General features: G+C 39.2%; 1 protein-coding gene across 1 annotated transcript in view; it reads right to left on the minus strand.

The window, feature by feature from the left end:
* nhsb (Nance-Horan syndrome b (congenital cataracts and dental anomalies)) overlaps positions 1–18,229 on the minus strand; it is a 40,473-nt gene extending 22,244 nt beyond the window's left edge. Inside the window, exon 1 of the mRNA XM_029498819.1 lies at positions 17,950–18,229. Coding sequence (XP_029354679.1) covers positions 17,950–18,229 — 280 coding nt within the window. The remainder of the gene's footprint in view (positions 1–17,949) is intronic.
* Positions 18,230–20,752: the final 2,523 nt, after the last annotated feature.

The raw sequence follows: 20,752 nt of genomic DNA on the forward strand, positions 1-20,752 counted from the left end.
CCTTCTACTTCCTTTTACACTTGGCCAACAAACTGTAAGCGTCTCTGCTCCAGATACAGGTGGAAATTACCCAATGAGCATCTAAACCATCACCACTTTTACTGAGTTCAAACAGGAGGGAGGACGTTAACAATAATCAAATTCAACTAGCTCAGTTTTCATCTTCAGTCATGTTACTACAGATAGGCAAATATGATAAAGAAGATGATCACTGTCTCTGTTCTCAGCTCACAAAATGACACCTGCCTTTTGCTGAAGAACCCCACACGATGCTGTTGAGAGTATAACTGAGAAAATGGGATCCAAAATTAGGTGGTAGTACAAATCCTGAAATATCATCCTTTTAAATGGGTAGTGAAAACATCCTTCCTTACAGATCCATCAGTCATCCATCCAACAGTAATCATTTGGATTGTTGTCTTTATCCACCTTATGACCATAGGCCCAAGCCCTGTGTTCACTTTCTATTAGCTCTGATTTTAGTCTCTACCAACTCCTAAGGGAAATGTATCTTTAGCTGATGAATGCCTTGTTGCATCAACCAATTTTCTATATTATATATTTATTTATTTATTTATATAGTTGTCTGCTGAGCAGCTGCTGATGTTGCTTGATGGGGCTGAAAAGACCAGGTGAGAGTGAACCAAAACAGTAAAGTTGCAGCTTGACAACTAATGTCATGTTCTTAGACCCCATAAAACAGATTTTCTGATTCCAAAGTGGAGACTTCCTCAATATTGGATTTACTGTTTCCTTTCTCTACTCTCACCAATCAATAAGACAGCAGCCTAGACACGAAAAATGTCAAAAATGCAGTAAATGTCTGAATCGTGTAATTACCCAGTATACAAGCATCTTACACAGTTATCTGTTGTAATTTATAGCTTTTCCTTACCCATTTTGACTAATGGTGATTGCCTCCCTACCTGCGGGTGTTGGCCGCTACATCCTCGGATCCAACTTGGACTCCAACCAGGGCAAACCTAACATGTTTGAGCTTATTTTCAAGGAATGCAAACATGCAGAATGATAGATAGATCAATCTTCAGGCTAACGAAGCACTGTGGAAATCTGGCCATGGACATGGACATCTTTTTTTTTTTTTTTTTGGTATGTGTGTCGAGATGCATGGCAGCCATTTTGTAACTTACAGCTACACTTGTGCATTCTACAGCTGTGTCATAGCCACATAAGAAAAATTTGCCCAAAAGTGGAATGAAATACATATTTTGTTACATGAAGGAAGCGTTAAATATATTTTTATTCCTAAAACATTGTGGATTTGTGATTATCAGTCCATGTTTTTGTTTATCTGTCAGTCAAGATGAAGTCATTTTAGGTGGGTTGCAGAAGTGTATTATGGGATAGCTAAATGTCTTTTCCAACATTCTTACAGGCTCCGGAGGTAACTATCTTTTTATTAAATTAAGATGGCAGGCTGTTAAACAATCAGAAGGAGGAAGCACATGTTGGTGATAAAGTGTTTAACACGCATAAAGACTGAAAAATTTATAATATTAATTAATATCCCATCCATTCCAGTCTTATTAGGTAAAATTTTGAAGGGTTTTGTTTTTTCCTCCGAGTTCAGATCAAAACCGTGTGCACTTTGAATCTAGGAAGAGCTGGCAGATGATGGCTGCATGAATAATAACTTTTGCATCTGCTGAATGACTCCGACAGTTTAGAAGGAGTTTAGAACACAGATTTAAAAACCCCACCAGGTTATTTCATTTACATTTAATCCTCACAGGTTTCAACAGTGTGTTTCTGGGTTAATAATAAAAAAAAAAAAGTCAAGCATCCAGATCCATGCAGTAGCTGTTCTGGACTTTCAGTCAGACCACAGTCTTGCTTTGCTGATGGAGTTGTCCTGTTGTCATTGAATTGAAGGGGTTGAAATCTCAATTTGTCTGTTGAATTAATGGTACTGCAAAAGAAAAAAAGATATTTAATTTTCATGACGACTAGACAAAAATTCCAACTGCTAAATTTAAAGCTCCAAAACAGTTGCTAAAAGGACTCTGTGTAGTTAGGATAGTTTTTTCTTCCTTTTCTCAGGTCAGATGGTTCAATTAAACTAATAAGACAAAAAAAGTATCAGATACAGGACTGTTGAGACAGTTACAGCAAGTAACAACCTTTGTAAACTTTATACCTTTGGTATTTAAGTTGTGTATAAGTTATGTCTTTATTTGCGACTTAAGTTGTTCATCCAATACATTCAAGGCGAAGCCCACTACTACCACTCTTTAGTTCTAACCCTTTTTGTTTACATAAAGAGAAAATCTGTCTTGGTGCACATCTGAAGGCGGAGCAGCAATTTCTCACAGAGAAATGTTTCATTCCTTAAAGCTCTTGTTTACTTTAGCCTGTCTGTTTTTTTCTTTAATGAAGACCAGTCTGCAATCTGGATTTAGCACAGTAATGTGATTCTCTTCCTCTATGTTGAATAAGACAATAGGAGCTTACTGGACCAAATACAAGCACAGTCTTGTATGATGAGTTTAAGCCATGCAAATATGCCATCATGAATTTATGAGACATACACTCATGCAGTCTCACTATTTCCTGCAGTGTGAGTTGGGTGGATTTGTTAGGGATTTAAGTAAGTACAGTAATAAAAGGAAAGCATTGTTTTTGTGTCAATTGTAAAACCAAAGGTTTTATATATTTAATGTCCCTTATCCTTCAGGCCTCAAGAATGTATGGCATGTGATTTACCCATGAACATGATTTGCAGGCATTTTTGATTCAAGTCATGCCAAAATATATAGTATAGTATATAGAGTAAAAATATAGTCACCAGACACAGTGGGAGAAGTTTTGATGGGCCTGCATCAGTGTAATCTTTTTAATGGTCAGTCTCTGTACCAACTCTCTGCTCAACATGCTGTGTGCATGTTTCACGACCAGCCACAGCCAGGTTTCAACCCTCACTGACTAAACCCAGGCACAGTCAGGTAGTTATATTAACAAGCTCTAAGCTCAATCCTGCTCTCAATCTTGTTTCTCCTTCAGAAGGATGCAACATAACAAGATCAGTGTCAGTTCTATCCTATCTATCTGTTTACTCTGGGTTTAAGCAAGGTATTTACTGTCTAAATCTGTTCAAAGGCTTAAAAAAACACAGGCCTGCCTACATATTGCTGTGGCTTTAAGAACATTTATTCAGTATGGAGCTAAAATATAGTCTACTTGTAAAAACATTTGGAGACATACATTTTCCTGGTCTAAACATTCACAATGAATAGTTAAATGCGAACCAGGGACTATGGAATACCATATGAAAACAGACAATCGAGTCATAGCCAATGGAAAATATTATAGACTGTTATAATAGACCTGCAGTATCTTAGTCGTATTCAAAATGGTGTCTTTCTTACTTTCTTTGACAGTTTTTTTTTTTTTTTTTTTTTTTTTTTTTTTTTGTTAACTTTTTAAATCAAGATCAAGATCAAGTTTTGAATAACAGAAGTGACACACATGCTCCAAGTTTCTAGGTCATGTCATAACAGTCAGACTCCCTCTGCACCTCAACTCCTCCTTTCCAATGCAGGACATGGCCTGACCTGCATAAGCTTCCCACCCACTGTACTACGTTGGCAAGGCTTCATTTAAATCTTTAAGGGGCAAGATGACAGAAAACTATGAAAACGTTGTATTGATGGTCTACAATGTGGAGGAGGAGGGTTTCAATTTGTGATGTAGAGAAGCAGTCCCCTTTAAAATAATCTACTAAAGTTTAATAATCTTCCCTTTATTTGCATCTGCGATGTGTATATGGTTGGGATTACCAGGCTTTACCTTGAATTACCTCATCAGTGCAGCCCACGGATCGAGACAGTGATCCTGAGAATATATAGACTCATGTAAATAATGAGCACACTGTTCACTGCTGTCATAAATATTAATCTGACATTATAGGAGCAACATGCACGAGGGGAAAAATAGACTTCATGAACAACTGCAAAAAAAACATTTTGTCATTTTGACTGAACATTTGTGGCATTTGTATGAGATGGGATGAGAAAAAAAAAAGACCTCAGAATTACACTTGAATGAAAATGATGGAATTGTGTATCAAGCTTTGTCTCATTAGAAATGGCCTGTTTTAAAGCAAAGGCTTTGACTGTACTATAATGAGCAGCTGAAGAGAGGAGACAATGTATAATGCATTATCTCCCCTTTTATCCTGAGGATGAGAAGACGGCCGGTTTCTGCGGGACATCCAAGTGTGGGTCATAGATTTGCACATCTGTGTGTGTGAGTATTTTCTATCAGAGTTTGTGTGCACACACATTGATGCAGATGTATCAGTGCATGTCCCTATATGTCAAGTCTTTTACACATCTGTGTGCACATAAGAAAAACTTTTGGCCTTCTCTTAGGAGAGCTCTCAGTATGAGAATGGCAGACTCCAAACTGAATCCGGCGCATAGCTTAGGTACCAAATTGCAAAAGCTACATTAACATGCATAAGCCGTGTGCCATACATGATAATGGGCAATGTGACTGTATGAGATCGGTGCTATCAGGGCCGTGACCACGCTACAATGATAAACATCAGATGGTGTAAATGTGCTGCACAAAGGTTCAGCTGGGGCCGTATCATCCTCAGGATCACTGCTTCTGATCCACTGCAAACCATATGGCTCCGCTTCACTTTAACACGCATGGATTAAAGGTCTGGTTTGCCTGGCCATGGGCACTTGGTTGGAGTCTGTTAGTATGACTGTATGTGCAGTGCTTTGATTTAGTCTGTAATACAGCTACCTGACTCTTCATTTTGTGGCCAATGTTGCCAGTTTTGAGTGAACACCATACAGTCGAGTCTCTTTTTATTGATGAATGGTTTTCGTCTCTTGGAGATTTGGTAGTTTGGTATAATGGATTTATATTTCTAAGAGAGGTTGGACAATAATTTGTTGTACCAATGCCTGCATCTAGGTAACATAAATGTCAATAATATATATTGGATCTGTTTTGTGCTGCTAGAAGTGAGTCTAACACGTTTGGTGGGTGAAAAAAAGAAAAGCTTTCCGCTCTTGTTTTTCTTTAATTTGAAGGCAGACTGGGCACAGCTACATGGTGAAAGATAGGCTAGAACTTTTCTTTGGAGGAAACCGTCCATTATCACAGCTTGCCCAGTCAAATAAAATGAAGCCTAGTTGGATTGAAAACTACACAATCTGGCAAATCTTAAACCTCTTCCACATCCATACAAGTGTTTTCTAATCCATTGCTTGCCTATCAGCAATAAACAGCGTTTCTCAGATCTTTCCACAACTGTTACTATCGCAAACATGAAACTGAATTCTGATCCGATACTGCATTGACTGAGCTAATGTCTGATTAGTTCATTTTAGGCACAAATGGGTTTCTTCAGTTTTGTTGTGGGAGTAGCATTCTCCATTATTTTCTTGACAAAAATGTTTTCTGATAGCGTTTGGGCAGTGTTATTGTATTTTTATATTTTTTATAAGGTCTGTTATTGTTGTTTACATGTTCTGTAGAGATTGTCTAGACAAGAATTGTCACATATTTTAGTAAATCCCACATAAGGATAAAAATAAACTGTCAAATGTTAAATCTACTTGATATTTGGAAAGTTCAAAAAACATAATTTGATTTTTTGGATTCTATTCACAATCTGTTGCACAGACTTCATAATTATTATTATTTTTTTATTTACATGTGCCAGTGGATCTAAATAATAAAGTTTTAGTTACATTATGTGGTCAGCATTAAAATAATGAATAATAAACCGGGTCAATGGTTTATTATTGACCCTTTTGGTGTGATTATTTTAAATGACACTGAAGGTGGCACAGAGGAGCTCTGATTGGTGAAAAAGAGCTCAGCTGTTAGATATTAACTGATTAAACAGTGATACAAGGGGAAATAATGGGGTTTGTGATTTTAATATGTTAGGCTATTAATCTGCTATCACATGTCATCTGTAGGGACTTGGCCTCAGTGGAGTAATCTGCTGGGTAAGACTCAATCACACACACACAAGCACATATTCACATATGCACAATAGTGATGGGGAGTCCCCAGTAAGTCACACAATTGGTTAATTGTAATTTCTTGCTACTGTAATTATTCAACTGTGTGGTGATAATTACTATCATAGAATGGGAGCAGATACAGTCAGGATACTGTAATTATTTTACACATGTTGCATCTGCAGTATTAGTACTGTACAGTATTGGATAAACAACTCTTTGCCCCTCCTCTTTTTCTCACCACTCTTTTTTTTCTTTGCCCTACCACTTGGATCCAGAGCAAAATATCTCAACTATCTGATGGGTAATCCAAATTTCATCCATAATTTCTTTATTCCCATCAGTAGAGTGAAGTTATTGAATTGAGTCGTGCTTTTTTATTTTACATTTTTTTGTCTGTAAGTGAGCATTAGGATAAGAACATATATTAGATAGAACCATGCAAAAATGCCCAGGAATAAAATTTTAATGAGGAATTATAAATAAGGAAAATTATACATATATCTGTGTACTCGAGCAGGGCGAGCTGGCACGCTTGCTTATAAAAGAAAAAAAATACCTGTGAAAACAACACTAATTCATTTATTAATTCATCTTCACATTGTTTTTAATGACTCATGCCAAAAAATCCATTTGGTAACCCAACATTATATTATAGTTATATGAAATTGTCTTTTCTTGTTGGCTAAAAAAATGCTAAAAAAAATACTTTTGCAGCTTCCCCACTGAGGGGAAAAGGGTTAGGGTTAAAATGAGCTCAAAGCATCACTGTACCTAAGCAAAGATTCTAGCATGGCTGCAGACTCTTCATATTGTTATAATACAACTCAACAATTTCCTGTCTTTCCTTCTTTCCTCTGTTTATATCCTCACCTCTCCTCTGTAACAGCTGTGGCTGCCTGCAGCGTATAGCTAACACATCTCCAGCTTGTCATTGTTTGGGTACTCTTCAAGCACAGTACAATACAAAATACATACTCACTCTGCCCTTAGCGTTGATCAGGTAAGGGAGTAAATTGCCCTTCCTGGTATTAGAGGTTCCTTTGAAAAAGGGGGTTGCCTTTGTGAAGGAAAATGGTTGGAAATTCTGAGGAGTGTGTGAGTTTGTGTGTATACATATGCGCTCATGTTTGATGTGTAAGAAAGTGGTAGGCTTTGGTAGGCTCTCTGATACAATCAATAGTGACAGATATATAGCTAATTAGCGCATTCTCGGTTCAGCTGTCCTCACCTCTCACCAGCCTGCTCGGAAATTGGATTAATGTATCTCCTCTTAACACAGTGCATCAGCAACCAATACGAAGCTTCTTTAACGAGCACAAATTTGTTGCTGCTTTGAAAAGAGGCTGTCTTAAAACTTTGTTTAATCTATGGTGTGAGTTCAGATTCTTCTCATATGTTGTTGTGAAACGTAGAGCAGTATCTCTCTCTCTCTCTCTCTCTCTCTCACACAGACACACACACACACACATATGCCTGCACAGTATGGTGAGCATGTTTCAAGGCAAGGGTTGCTCTTCTTTGCAGCATGCTAAGATTCTTACCAAGACAATCTGTTTTTAAGGAACTCCTTAAGAAAAGCTCAGTCCTTAAAACAAGCAGCAGACAACCTCTCCTAAGCTTTGTCTGACTCCATCTGTTTCCATCTTATGCTGATAATTTACTAAGTCTACCCAGAAGCTCTTCCACTGAAAATCATCTCAACTGCACATGCTTCGCCCCTTAAATCCCTTGGTGATACTCATAATCTCTACTGTCCATATTCTGATCCTTGCTCAATTGTATCGCTGCAACATTATTGACATAATTGGTTTCCTATCTTCTTTTTGTCATCTGCTAATGCCAGGCAAAAACAATCGACAGTTCCAGTGATTCCAACTGTAGGTTAGTATAGGAGAAGGAACGTTATCACCAAATCTGTAGGTGCAAATTCAAGTATATTTAAACAATCCGGCATTATGAATTTGTGTTAATTGGTCTTAAATGATCAAAAATTACTTTAAAAACTCAGTGAAATCTCTTAGTAAAATATCTTGTGCATGGATCAAAAATGCTCCTCATCATGCTTACTCATTATCAAGTTCATTTTTTTCCTTATATTCTTTCGCCAGTTTCTTTTGCATCTTCCGCGCTTTTTTTTTTTTTTTTTTTTTTTTTTTTTATCTGTCTGTTGTAACATGACTGCTCTTTGCCAACAGCACCCCTGCGAAGTACAAAAACACCCCACTGTGAGAGCCTCTGCGTGGGACTTTCTTGTGATGCTGAGGGGAAATCACTGCGTGTGACAGAGATAGAGAAAAAAAGAATGAAAGAAAATCTATCCATCTGTCTACTATAAATGTTTGCCCCTTCAAAATACTGTGAATAGTCAGTTTGAACTTGATGTACGTTATTATACAGAAAAACAGTATAATCTTCCAGCTGACATTGACATTGACATTTATAGGTATAGCATTTCAAATATATTTCAAATATATTCAGATGTTAAAAATTGTTATTAGAAAAAAAAGTTATTTTGGCTCAACAGCAACTTAACACTTCCTGATGAATTTTCTTTTTTTGATCAATTAGTCTCAACAATCACAAGTTCCCGGAATCAAGTTGTCAAATGTGTTGACAGTTCAGGCACAGACTTTCTAATTCATTCGTTGTTTATATGCCATATTTTTCCTTTCCAAAGTCTCCTGCTTCAAAAGATTAGTGGCTCTGCTAACATTTTGTGAAAACCCAACAACAGGCAGTTTCTATTGCAGTCTATTGCTACGTAATTGCACACTCGAGAAAGTTATTCATCAGTTCTTGGGGAATTGTAGCACTGCACACGATGCTGTACGACAGAGTCAAGAGATTTCAGAGATACAGACAGACACACACCCACACACTGACCATGAGAGATCATTGAGCATGTGCACTTTTTTTTTTTTTTTTTGGTCCCCAGCCATCTGTCAGAGATTTTGGGGGAATGGAGATGATGATGGGGTCTCAAGGCAGAGATGACTGCAGTCCAGTTTAGCCTAGCATCCCAGCATCCTGTGACAAAAAACGTGCACACATTCACACACATTTATGCACGGACCAATATATTAAATACACAAACCACCACATAGCTACATTCACCCTGTATTAAGCTTTAATACAAGACACAGCTTAAGTGCAAAAAGAGTTAGTGATTTATGTCCATTAGCAGTGAGAAGTATATGTGGTCTACATTTGGTCTATAACTTCTTTCAGGCATCACTATTATAAGATCATGTACCGAATATAGTTTGAAGTTTAAGTTTGGGGGTTTTATTTTTAGCTTTTTGAAAATACATTTGATAAAAATTTGTAAAAAAAAACAAAACAACAACAACAAAAAAAAAAACAGTTTACAAAATATAAGATGCAACTTCATAGCAAAAAATTATGTTCTAGTGCAGCAAAACAAGAACTTGTCTCCCGTCAGTGCTCTGACTCCCAAATCCATACGTGAACATTGAACATTGAACATTGATTTGTGGCTAAGGTAAGAAAGAATGCAGCTTTATCTGGCTTTATGTGTTTTCACATCTTTATGGCTGTAAAGCCTTTTGCACCTTGTACAGATAAATAACAATGATTATTCCCAATAAGTCAGTGTCACTGCACTGTCTCATTAGTTGGATCCAGATTTGTCAAAATGGGGTGCAGTCACAAGTCCAACTCTAGATTTCTTCCCTTGTCCAAGTCTCCACATCTGGAAAGTGACTTTTCACACTGATCGTAGCCCTTCTTTTTTTAAGTTTTGCTATTTTGACATTCTGAATGTTTCTTGGCTATCACTCCATGTTGACAGTGTAATTATTTTGTGGGGTATATTCTGCCATCACGCCGTCTCCAGTAGACTTTTGCACTCGCCTTCAACTCCAGACTCTGCACCAATCTTTCATCTGCAATCATCCAATCAATCCATCAAAAGTGCACTGAACTCTGTTGTGTATGTCTCAGTTTGAGCCTCTTCGTTTTGCCTTTCACAGCCACAAGCCTCTACATTGGATCACCACATGTAATGGATGTTGGGTTGTTTTTTATATATATATATATATAAAAAGCTGTGAGCATCTCTTTCTTTTAGTCTATGCTTTATATATTCTCTCCTCAATGATACAGGCCATAGAACCAGTTTGTGATAGTTTTGTGTATTTTTGGCGAACTGCTCAGCTATAGCCAAACTACAACAACATGAAAAAGCCAGAGGCCAGTTTGCACAGACGAGGAATTATCTCCAAAAATCCAGAGTGCCAGCTATCCAGCTTGCCAAGTGCTGTGATGTACAGACCAAGAAGTTCTGCATGCATGTTTTATTGCAGGCTGCAACTGCCCCGGAGACTGAGGCACTTAAAGTGGAATTTCAAATGATAACATGAGACACAGAAAGAAGAGGCTCACAGAGTTCAAGGGGTTGTGTGTGTGTCATCGAGAGAGATGCCCCTGTGTGTGTGTGTGTGTGTGTGTGTGTGTGTGTGTGTGTGTGTGTGTGTGTGTATTTTCATCTGCATGCATGTATGTGTGTAAGGTGGTCATGAGTGTTTATATGAAAGTCTGCTTTGTTGTCTTGAGCACATAATAGTAGCAAAGGGCATGACAAGTAATACCATCACATTTTTCTTGAATGACCTCCCCACATGACATGGCCGCATTTTACTGTTGCAACTTAATTGGACATATGCCACCCATATGCTTGTAAGTGTAATAAAGTACAAGATGCACACAAAACTATGCAATACATGGAAAAGGAAAAAGCAGAGCCAGATGTAAGATCTCAACTTTGCTCTTCCTTCCTCCAGCCTGTTTTCCTCTCAAACTAATGTAGGAAATGTCAACTTGTGCCTTTTGATTTAAGATTTTCTCTTGTACACAAATGTCCTCTGATAATCCCATCAAATGAGCACATTCATTCCCACCAAGCTAAATGTGCCACTTTCACTTTGATACTCTCATTAATGAAATCAGCATGAACTGAGGTGGTCTGTCTTTCAGTTAAAGCTGCTCACAAACAGATCACTGTCTTTTGGTGGCTCTTATTGGCTGACTGCCCATTAGCAGAAAAGAAAAAAAGAATGAATAATTAAAAACACAAACAAATCTTTATTTCACCTTGTGGTTCTGATAGTGAGAAGTCAAAGAGGAAATTTTAATTTATTACATTTTTATTACATTTCTATGGCAGTTGGCAAGTGGATGTCGTATTAAAATGGGTATGTTTTTTTTTTTTCTTTTTTTTTTTCCCTTGTCTTTTCAAGAGTAGTGTCATTTTTGTGGGGGCCACAAAGATAAACAGTGGCAATATTTAACCCTTACAAATAATGGTATTTAGTTTCAGTGAAGTTGTGTGTGGGTGTGCTATTCTGTTGTGGTTGAATTATGTAAATGTAAAGGATAAACATGTCTGTTTTGTACGTCAGTATCCTGAACTTGCTGCTTGGCTTCACATCAGCTAACAGTTTAGAGGAGCTGCTATGACATAAATGACCATAGCCAAGTAGGTGCAGCAGAAAAAACATGAAAGAGCAGACCTAAATTATTTCATGACCATAGAAAAACATATATTTCTATACATATTATATATGTTTTTGCAAAATGTAGACTTGTTCTACAGTGTAGAAAATTCTGTTTTGTTTTTTTTTGATGAGCACAGAACAGGAACTAACCCGTCCTCTGTGTTTGGGGGTCAGTAGATAAAAACTGAGGACATAGACAGCACAGTGCAATAAATAAGTCAAAGTAAGCACCAGTCACCCCATACGGGTTTAGCTTTTTATATATTCTTTTTTGCCCTTCTCAGCTGTGTATTTTTGATGAGTCAGCAGCATCTGAGCTTGTTGCGGGGTAAATTACTGATAAGGTTCGGTTCCAATTTAATTGCAGAAAAAGTTACAGGTTGTTACTACAGGTTGTGGGTATATGCGCATGCATTCAGGACCCCCCATCCAACACATGCAAACGCATTGAAAATGAGTTTTTGCCCACATGCCTTTCAGCAGCCAAAGTCATGCTTTACACAACTATGGCCTTCCCTAGTCTTTCTCTGTCTCTCTCTTTAACTCCATCTCCTCTCTTCTCTGGCTTTTAAATGTCTGTGTGGAAATCAAAGTGAATTAAACATTAAATATGCTGTCAAGAGGCAGAAGTCTCTCCATGCTGATCATGGTAGGGAAAGTAGGGCAGTGAGGGAAGAGGTATAGATGGGGAGGAGGAGGAGGAGAATGGACACAAATATGCAAAGATGGAGAGAAGGACCGGTTGAGGCAGAGACAAAGACACTGAAGAAAACTGTGAGAGACAAACAAGGGCACATAAATCATAACAAATACTGAATTTTGAAAATGACTGAAGTGATGCTCTTAGTGTGTGCGTGTCTGTGCTGAGGTGTGAGATGGACAAGATGTGCCCGGACAGAGTGTATCCTGACCTGCCTTGTGCAGTTGAAATCAAAATCCCTGAACCACACACAGAACAGATTAAGCCCATTGGCCAGTGGCACAGAATGAAGTTGGTGAATATGTTTCAGTTTCTATTTTCACTGTAGGATATTTTTGGTGTTTACAAATGAGAAACAAAAAAAGAAGCACATTTACTTCCAGACCACCGAGAATCAAGCAATTTACTTTAATTTCTGCTTTTTTTTTCCCCACCTTCTCTTTTCTTCATTTTGTCCATAACAAATGGCTGAAACAACATGATTTGTGCTACAAAACTGCTGCTGTACTGCAAAGGATAGTGAGTAAAAATGTATGAGAGAGAGGGAGAGCGAGAGAGAGATTGACTCAGCTGAAAGGTTAAAGCAGGCCTCCCTCTCTGTCCTGTTACTATGCAGACTAGTGAGATAGAACAGTCCCCCGCTGCCACAGGCCATACTATCTCAAATTCAAAGTCAAATTTGCTCTAATGCTTTAATGGCATACCGGGAAGAAACCAGTGTTGCCAGAGCAGTACATATTTATATATTTACTACAGACCAATATTTTCAGATTAAACCCTTTCCACCTGTGTGTGCGTTCGTGTGTTTAGTGCTTGGAGAGTGTATGCTGTGGATTTCCTACTGATCACCCTACAGTGGGTGTTGGCATAATTTTTTTTTTCCTTTAGTGAATGATTGTAGTCATATGTGTGCCACATTTTACTGATATTATAATGATAAATTACAAGTATGCAGTGAATGGTAACTTCGGCATGTTTATGTTATTCGATGATCCCCATTTGCTTGCCATGTAATGATGATCATGCAAAGTTATGACAAAATTTAATTCTATTTTTTTCATGTGTTTCATATTTGTAGCAATTTATTAGATGTCACAAGTCTGCTTCCAATTAGATTAGCTGTTTGTGCTAATGTCGATATTGGACATTATCTTGCTTTATTAGTTACAGTTCAATGTTTAGTTGCTCACCAACATCTTCACAGATTTCTGTTCATTGCTGAGCAGGTAGGACAGAGGGGAACTGATCTGAGTATGGCTCAATTGTGCAGTTATTTTCTGAACAGTAGAATCAAAACTGTGTGCTTAAAGAAGTTAAATGAGGCTGTAGAAGTGGTTGATGATCCTGTGTGGATTCATGTAAGCTGCAAACAACCCCAAATCTCATATTCATTCATTCAATCTATTGTTTACACAAAATATATTGATTGGTGGAACTTTAAAGATGCATCACTTCTGTTGAGGAGGGACCTTTAATATAAGTGCTTTTGTTTTTTAGTGATACATTTTCAGAAAAATTCATGCCACTTCTCATATACAAGTTAAAACCCAAATATTTTTAATAATAAAGACCAAACGGTAAGCGTGGACTTTCTTTTGTCTTTCAAGATGAAGTTGAAACAATGAGTCAACTAGCTAACCTAATCTGCCTCATCTCTAATTATTCTGCTAACTGGTTAATTGTCATTGTTATCTTTAAAAGCACAGAAGCATGGATTGAGGAGCAAAATGATGAATGACAACAAATAATGCTGAAAAAATTCATCAGATGCTGCACTGTGTACGCACAAAACTTGTTTGATATAGATTTGTTGCGTAAGGCATACAACTGATTGATCTCAGTCACTCTATAGTGAGGATAAGTGCTGGCAGCTGCTCATAAATATAGACTCTAGTTCAATATTAAATTCCTACATAATTGTGCAGAATATTTATAATCATCATTGGTGTTGTATAGCATCTGCATCACATCTGGAGCAAACGGCATTAAGATTCATCCTAACTTACAAGACGTGTATGTATATTATGAATGTTTTGACGGTTTGAGCTCTTCTCAAATTTGGACCCAACAGGCATTTTAACAGTTTTTAAAATCCTGCCGCACAGGCATCAGAAAAGATGAGCCACTGCATGGCTGAGACATCTGACAAGTAACATGCTTGCCAGGATCTCTCAACAACTAATAAAATAATATTACTTAGCAGCTAACTTTAGTCCCTAACTTGCTGGCGATATGACATCAGACAGCAATGACCCATGGTCCAGCCCAGTCAATGTATGCTATGCTGTAGTACACTGTACGCTACACACACACTTCATTGTGGTGTGTATAGTTGAACTTTAGCAGTGCGCCGTATAGCGGATCAAATTTGCACCGGGGAATTCAAACTGCTTCACTGAATAGCTTATTCAGCGTAGGGTGGAATATAGTGGACTGGGTCTGTACAACGACACAACGACTTGGAGCACAGAAAGTTTCACATTCACATCAAAATAGTTCAAGTGAAAGCGAAGCGTTCGTTTGGCCATTTTTAAATGATCAGACCTGTAAAACTTAAGACCACGAACTAACTGGCTGCATGGCAGCTGTGTTTCCAGTGTTTCCAGTTCAGCACTCATATGAACAAGTTACACCAAACAAGGTCTCTGCGTGACATGCATGTGTGATCTAAACATTGGCCACCTCACCAGTTTTTCATGTGACACACAAGTCTCTGGTAAATTAAGAGACGGGGAATGACCTGCAAACATCATAAAAGCAACATTACATCAACTAAATACTTTACAATATCATGTAGACCTCATCTGAACATGATACAGAGCACAAAAGTTTGTGATGTGCAGTGGGACAGCTAAAAAACAGCCACACATACACAATGCAGGGAGTGGGTTCCTGACATTATCCTTACATGTTGTGTATAGGAAGCTACTTCCATACATTTTCTGCCATTCAAGACAGAAATAGTGGCTTGACAGGGCAATAAGTCAATTTTGAAAAAAATCATCAAACAAGCTGGCAGTTGTATAATAGTCGGCTTTTTGACAACAGCCATGTGTTAATGGAGAGCTACTATTGTTGTGCTAACATGTCACTCCTGGTAGAGACTGCTTCACCATTGATAAAGCTCAACAACATATTGTTTTCCATAACTGTGACAGACGCAGACTGTCTGAACGCCATCTGAACACTGCCTACTGCCATGTTCAGTCTCAGTCCAAGTTAGCACCATATTGGCTGCCTTGAGTCTTAATACACTCCACAATCATTAGATTGTCACTGACATTGAATCTCTCTCTGTATGTACACAGACATATTCAGCTCCTCTGGGTTATTGCTGTCATTTAGGAGAAAAGGGGAAGATAATAGCCCTTTGGAAAACGGAATAAAAATAACAGAAATATTCTGGGTACCCAAGAATGAGATTTGACCTCCAGAGGACTCAGACTCCCTACAAACAAAATGAAGTCCAATGCAGACAATCCACATGTTTTCTCAGGTTTCTAATCATTTAGTTTCAATGTTTCCCACCACAATTAGTTGAATGAAATACCTTGGGACCAAAGCAGAGATGGGAGATAAATACATTTCCCACATTCATTATCACAATAGACCACACAGTCAAACAATAGCAACGTGTATAGAAAAAAAGAGCTCCTATAAACCGTCCATGGGATATCACGGTGTGCAAGACAGGTCTGACTCTCTTTATGGATGATCAGTTTTGAGGTGTGTCATATTGCTTGATGGATCATGTGAATGGTTCTCTTGTGATACAGGAAGAGATATCTCATGTCATCATGTGTGTGCTTTGCCAAGCTTTTGACATATTGCACTGCCACTTTTATGCATGAAAAAATCAAGAGGAAGAGAAGATCATTTTGAAGCCAGCTGCAGCAAGAGGAGACATAGCAGCATACAATTCTCAGTTTTATACTGATTTCCTTTTTTTTCTTCTTCTTCTTCTTCTTTCCTAATATCACTAATTTTCCTGTTGGTGCATCTGTTGACATAGACATTAAGTGTTCACTTTGTGACACTTTCTAAATTTCTGACACTGCCCCAGTTTTGATGCAGGTTTTGGGTCAAATAAGCTTCATCTAACCAGACCATCCAACCATAGAACACCACAATTGGGCTGAGAAGTTTTGGCTGGGACTACCAAAAATAATTGAAATTAAGCATTTTATTTCAAGGCCCGAAGGAGGAGGAGGAGGAGGTACAGCATTTTACGTGAAAGATATGAAAACTAAACCCAACTGTATGTATCAGAACATTTAGTTCCAAAGTGATATTTATCTTATGTCTTCTCAACAGACCGCAGTGATATAGACACTCAATCCACTTGAGGAATCAGTATTTCACGGTTTTCTGAGCACAACAGGTATAGCAGACGGACAGGGTTTTAGAGTGGGTTACTGACAAGTTGAAGGAGTTTTGCATCGTGAAAGGTGTGTGTTCTGTTGTGATGCTGGTCTCTTGCCTTACCAGGACTCTCCCTCTCTTTGACAAAAGCACACAGTCTTCCTCACATAATTTAATTCCAAGAGACCTCGTATATCCTTTGACATCAGAGCTCAGGGGTAACTCCAGTGTAATAAAGTCATAACCTGACACATATTATGCTCCGAAGTGTATGTGTGTGTGTGCTCGCGCGTTGTGTATTTGGGGGGGGGGGGGGGGTTGGCTGGGTTATTCCAAAGGAGTTCATGAGCCTACAATAGCTTTAGGCCTAAATATGCTCATCTTTGATCGTTCCAGATTGTGATTGCAGAGGTGATTCTGCACAGAAATGGAATGAAATCACTACAGGGACGGGGACAGGTCTAAAATCAAAAGGCTCAACTGAAGGGACTGCAGAGGACATAAATAATATGTAGCTGCTGTACAGAACGCGCTGTTACACTGAATTGCAGCGTCTTTCGTTGATGCCAATCAGTGTTATTTGATGTGATTCGCTCACAGCCGCATGCACTGCAATTACGGCGACACCTGAATGTGTCATGATGACGAGTTCACATTTATCCTGCAACATGGACATCTGGATTCATTAATGATGCTGTGTTGGTGCCGCTGCATGTGGAAAGGGTGGGTTTGGCGCACGGGGATTCGCTTGTGAAAACCCCGACACGCGCGCGCGCGCGGTGGGGCGCGCACCTGAAACCCAATTTTAAAACACAGACACTCTAGCATGAACTTGATTCTAAAGAATGAAAGTGGCCCCTTGAAGGGGCCCGCAAACAGCGGCTGAACATGCTTCAGCTGTGCGCTACCCGCAGTAACCAGACTGCGATGCTGAGCCAATGCAGCGGCAACACACGCCCCTACGCTCAGCGCACGCACACACACACACACACACACACATCCGAGTCTGGACCGCCGAGTGAAAGAGCAGTCAACACATCCTGCTCTGTGAAAATGCGCCTGGAAGCTGCCAGATGGTCCGATGTGCGGGGAAATAAAAAGGCGGCCGTGTGATACATTTCAATGGGGGATGAGAGCGCAGCCGCGTCCGCACGGCGTGCTGCCTGCCTGCGTGCAGCTGGGGAAAAATAAATGGAGAGGTGGGCGCCCTTCGAAGGTTGAAGCCACACGTGTAGGGTATGAATGAATAAAATCGCACATTGCTCAGGTGTATCAGTGATGGGGTGGTTTCTTTTTCTCTCTGTCTTTTTTTAATGTTGGAGAGGGGGGTATGTCTGACTTGGGGTGGTCTACTTACGCACTGCTTCCTTTTTAGGGTCTAGGGCACTGGCAGTCTGCTGGATCTGGCCTATTTTGTTCTGGAGGACCCAGACCCGTTGGTTGGTGTTAATGATGTCGTTTTCCAGCTCCTGAAATAAGGAGCAGGCGTGCCGGGCCAGGTCGGACAGCTGTCGCAAGGTCCGGGACAGGACCACGTTACTGATGGCACACAGGTCCTCGAAAAGCAGACCCTCATCGTTGGGGATCTGGTGCCTGCACAGAAACTGCGGCTCAACAATCCTTTTGGCGAACGGCATCTTGCACGCCAGAAATAATAGGAGTTGTAAGCCAAGTGTAAAATCCCAATGCCTAGCAGAAAAGGGGAAAATGGGGAAACAGACAACATCCAAATATATAAATCCACGAGAAACCCGATGAAGGTTCAGGCCGACCGCGCGTTATCCCCCGGGCGTCAATCCAAAGTTCCCAGATTTTCCTTAAGATCCTCCATCCTGCTGCTGGTTTCTGGGGATCTCTCACTCTCCCGCTCACACACGCACACACATGCACACACATGCAGGACACAGCAAAGCTCGGGTCAGCGGTGTGAGGATGCGTGTTGAGTCTGCGATCATGGGCTGCCTCCGCGCTGCGTCAAACCACACGCAACAAAAGAGGAAATACCGCTTCGATCTTTCAAAATAAGAAACCTGAGCCCGGTGGGACTCAAAAACAGTGATGGCTGAGAAAACGTGAGACAACAACAACAAGAGCAACAAAAAGCAACCCTAAATGGTTCAGCTTTTTGTGCACAACTGATGATTCACATCCAGTCTACACAGCTTGAGCCTTTATTTTTAAAGCCTGTCCGTGCCTTTCCGATCTCACTGTGGTCTTTTTCAACCTGTCTGTGGCCTGAACAGTGTGCAGGCTGAAGAGAGAGGTGACTGAAGTAAAACCCGGACACGTGGACACGTGTGGACAGGGACAGGTCCTGAACATCACAAATAACATCAAGGTTTCCACCCCATCAGGACACCCGTGAGAGAGGAGTGTCTCATGACAGGATGACAGCTTGTTCCAGCTGACCATTTTGTGTGTGTGTGTGTGTGTGTGTGTGTGTGTGAGAGAGAGAGAGAGAGAGAGAGATCTTAGTAATCACAGAGCATGTTTGTAAAATAGTTGGTAAAATAGTTAATGAAGGTTGAAAATAAAGAGAGCACCACCAACTGTAATAGTTTGCTGTAGTGGTGCCTCCTAAAATAATAATACCACAAATCTATACCATTAGATTATCCAGATTAGTATACTGATTTCATAATTTCACAAAACTATATTATATTTTCTTTTAACTGTACCAGAGACCCCAGAACTTATTTACCCAACTGCCCCCTCCAAACCACAAATTTTGTGTTTTAACTGGTTATAATCACAATAAAAGCTGTTGTTAACCATCCATCCTATGATGAATGTCTAAAGAGGTAGGTTATGCAGTAAAAACAACAGATTTCTACCAGAGACTCTGAGTGAAGAGGCAAAGCAGTGTTTTACACTGGTTTCTCTTTTTACTCTGTGGTGGAAGGTCCAACCTGTTCTGTGCAAAAGGACCGCAAGCCTGTACAGTACTGTAATATAATGCAGGTTTTACTGTTTACTGTACAGGAATCTATGTCCTCCCCGTCAAACCCTTTTTTGCTGAACTGTAAACTTCACCTGATAAGCTCACCTGCAGCTACTGTGACTGAATGATGTCCTCTGAACACCCCCCCCCCCCCATTTTGAATGTCAGTTTCCAGAAAGCTAAGCCTGACTGTTGTCTCATTCATTCATGGTGATTAGCCTATAGCCTCCAGGCTGAGTTTGTATATGGATATGTCGACAGTAAACTTGCTGTTGCTGCAAAATTGAGCTCGGGCATATTGACAGAAACCTATCATGGGCCTCATTCTCTGCTGCCAGGAAGTCCAGCAGTCCACATATAATGAACTGTTCCACATACGAATCACAGAAAGTAACTCCCACAATGATCATTTTGAACTACCTGGGAACAACTGCAGTCTTTGGGAATGAACAATACATATTGTGAAAGTGTGGAATTCTTCAAGCTTTTACATTTCACTTCAATATTGCCACATATCTATTTTTTTTTTTTTAAATAAATGTGAGGCATGTTAATTTTAATTCTAAACATTAAGTCATTTTAGACCCAAGGGCACTAATCACTTGCCATGGGCCCTTGTCATTAAGGCGCCAATCATGTGAAAGTTCACAAAGTTACATGCAAACATCAAATCTACTCAGAGAGACCAAGTGAGCTCGCCACTGCTGGCGAGTAACCAGCGAATCTTCTTTATGGCTAAATTTATACATCGGTGTATTTCAAGGTTCATACTTTGCTTGATGTTTTCCTTGCTACCTCTGTGTAACAATTACGGTGATTTTGCACAGTACTTCAGCTCATTCAATGTAATGTTTTGAAAAATAAAACAACATCAAGAATTGAATTCCTTTAAGTTTCATTATACTATAAATATGAAGAAAAACATAACAAACAAAAACAAAAAAGAACCAAAAAGCAGAACGAGTGATTTTAATGTTACCAAAAAGTAAGATTTTGAATGGAAACCTTTAATTTCCCGTAATATATGTTTAAATAGTTTCATCACTGTGCAAACTTTATTTAAAAAAAAAAGGAACTGTGTGATTTTCAGATTCCCCAGAGGCAAATATAAAATGAAAGGAAAATCATAACTTGTCTTTGAATTGTTTTAGAAAACAAAGGGGTAAAATCTGGTGTTTTCACATTTAACTTCTTGAACCCTTGTCAGGCAAAATTGATC

This window comes from Echeneis naucrates, chromosome 3 (genome assembly GCF_900963305.1).
Source record: "Echeneis naucrates chromosome 3, fEcheNa1.1, whole genome shotgun sequence".
NCBI classification, from domain to species: domain Eukaryota; kingdom Metazoa; phylum Chordata; class Actinopteri; order Carangiformes; family Echeneidae; genus Echeneis; species Echeneis naucrates.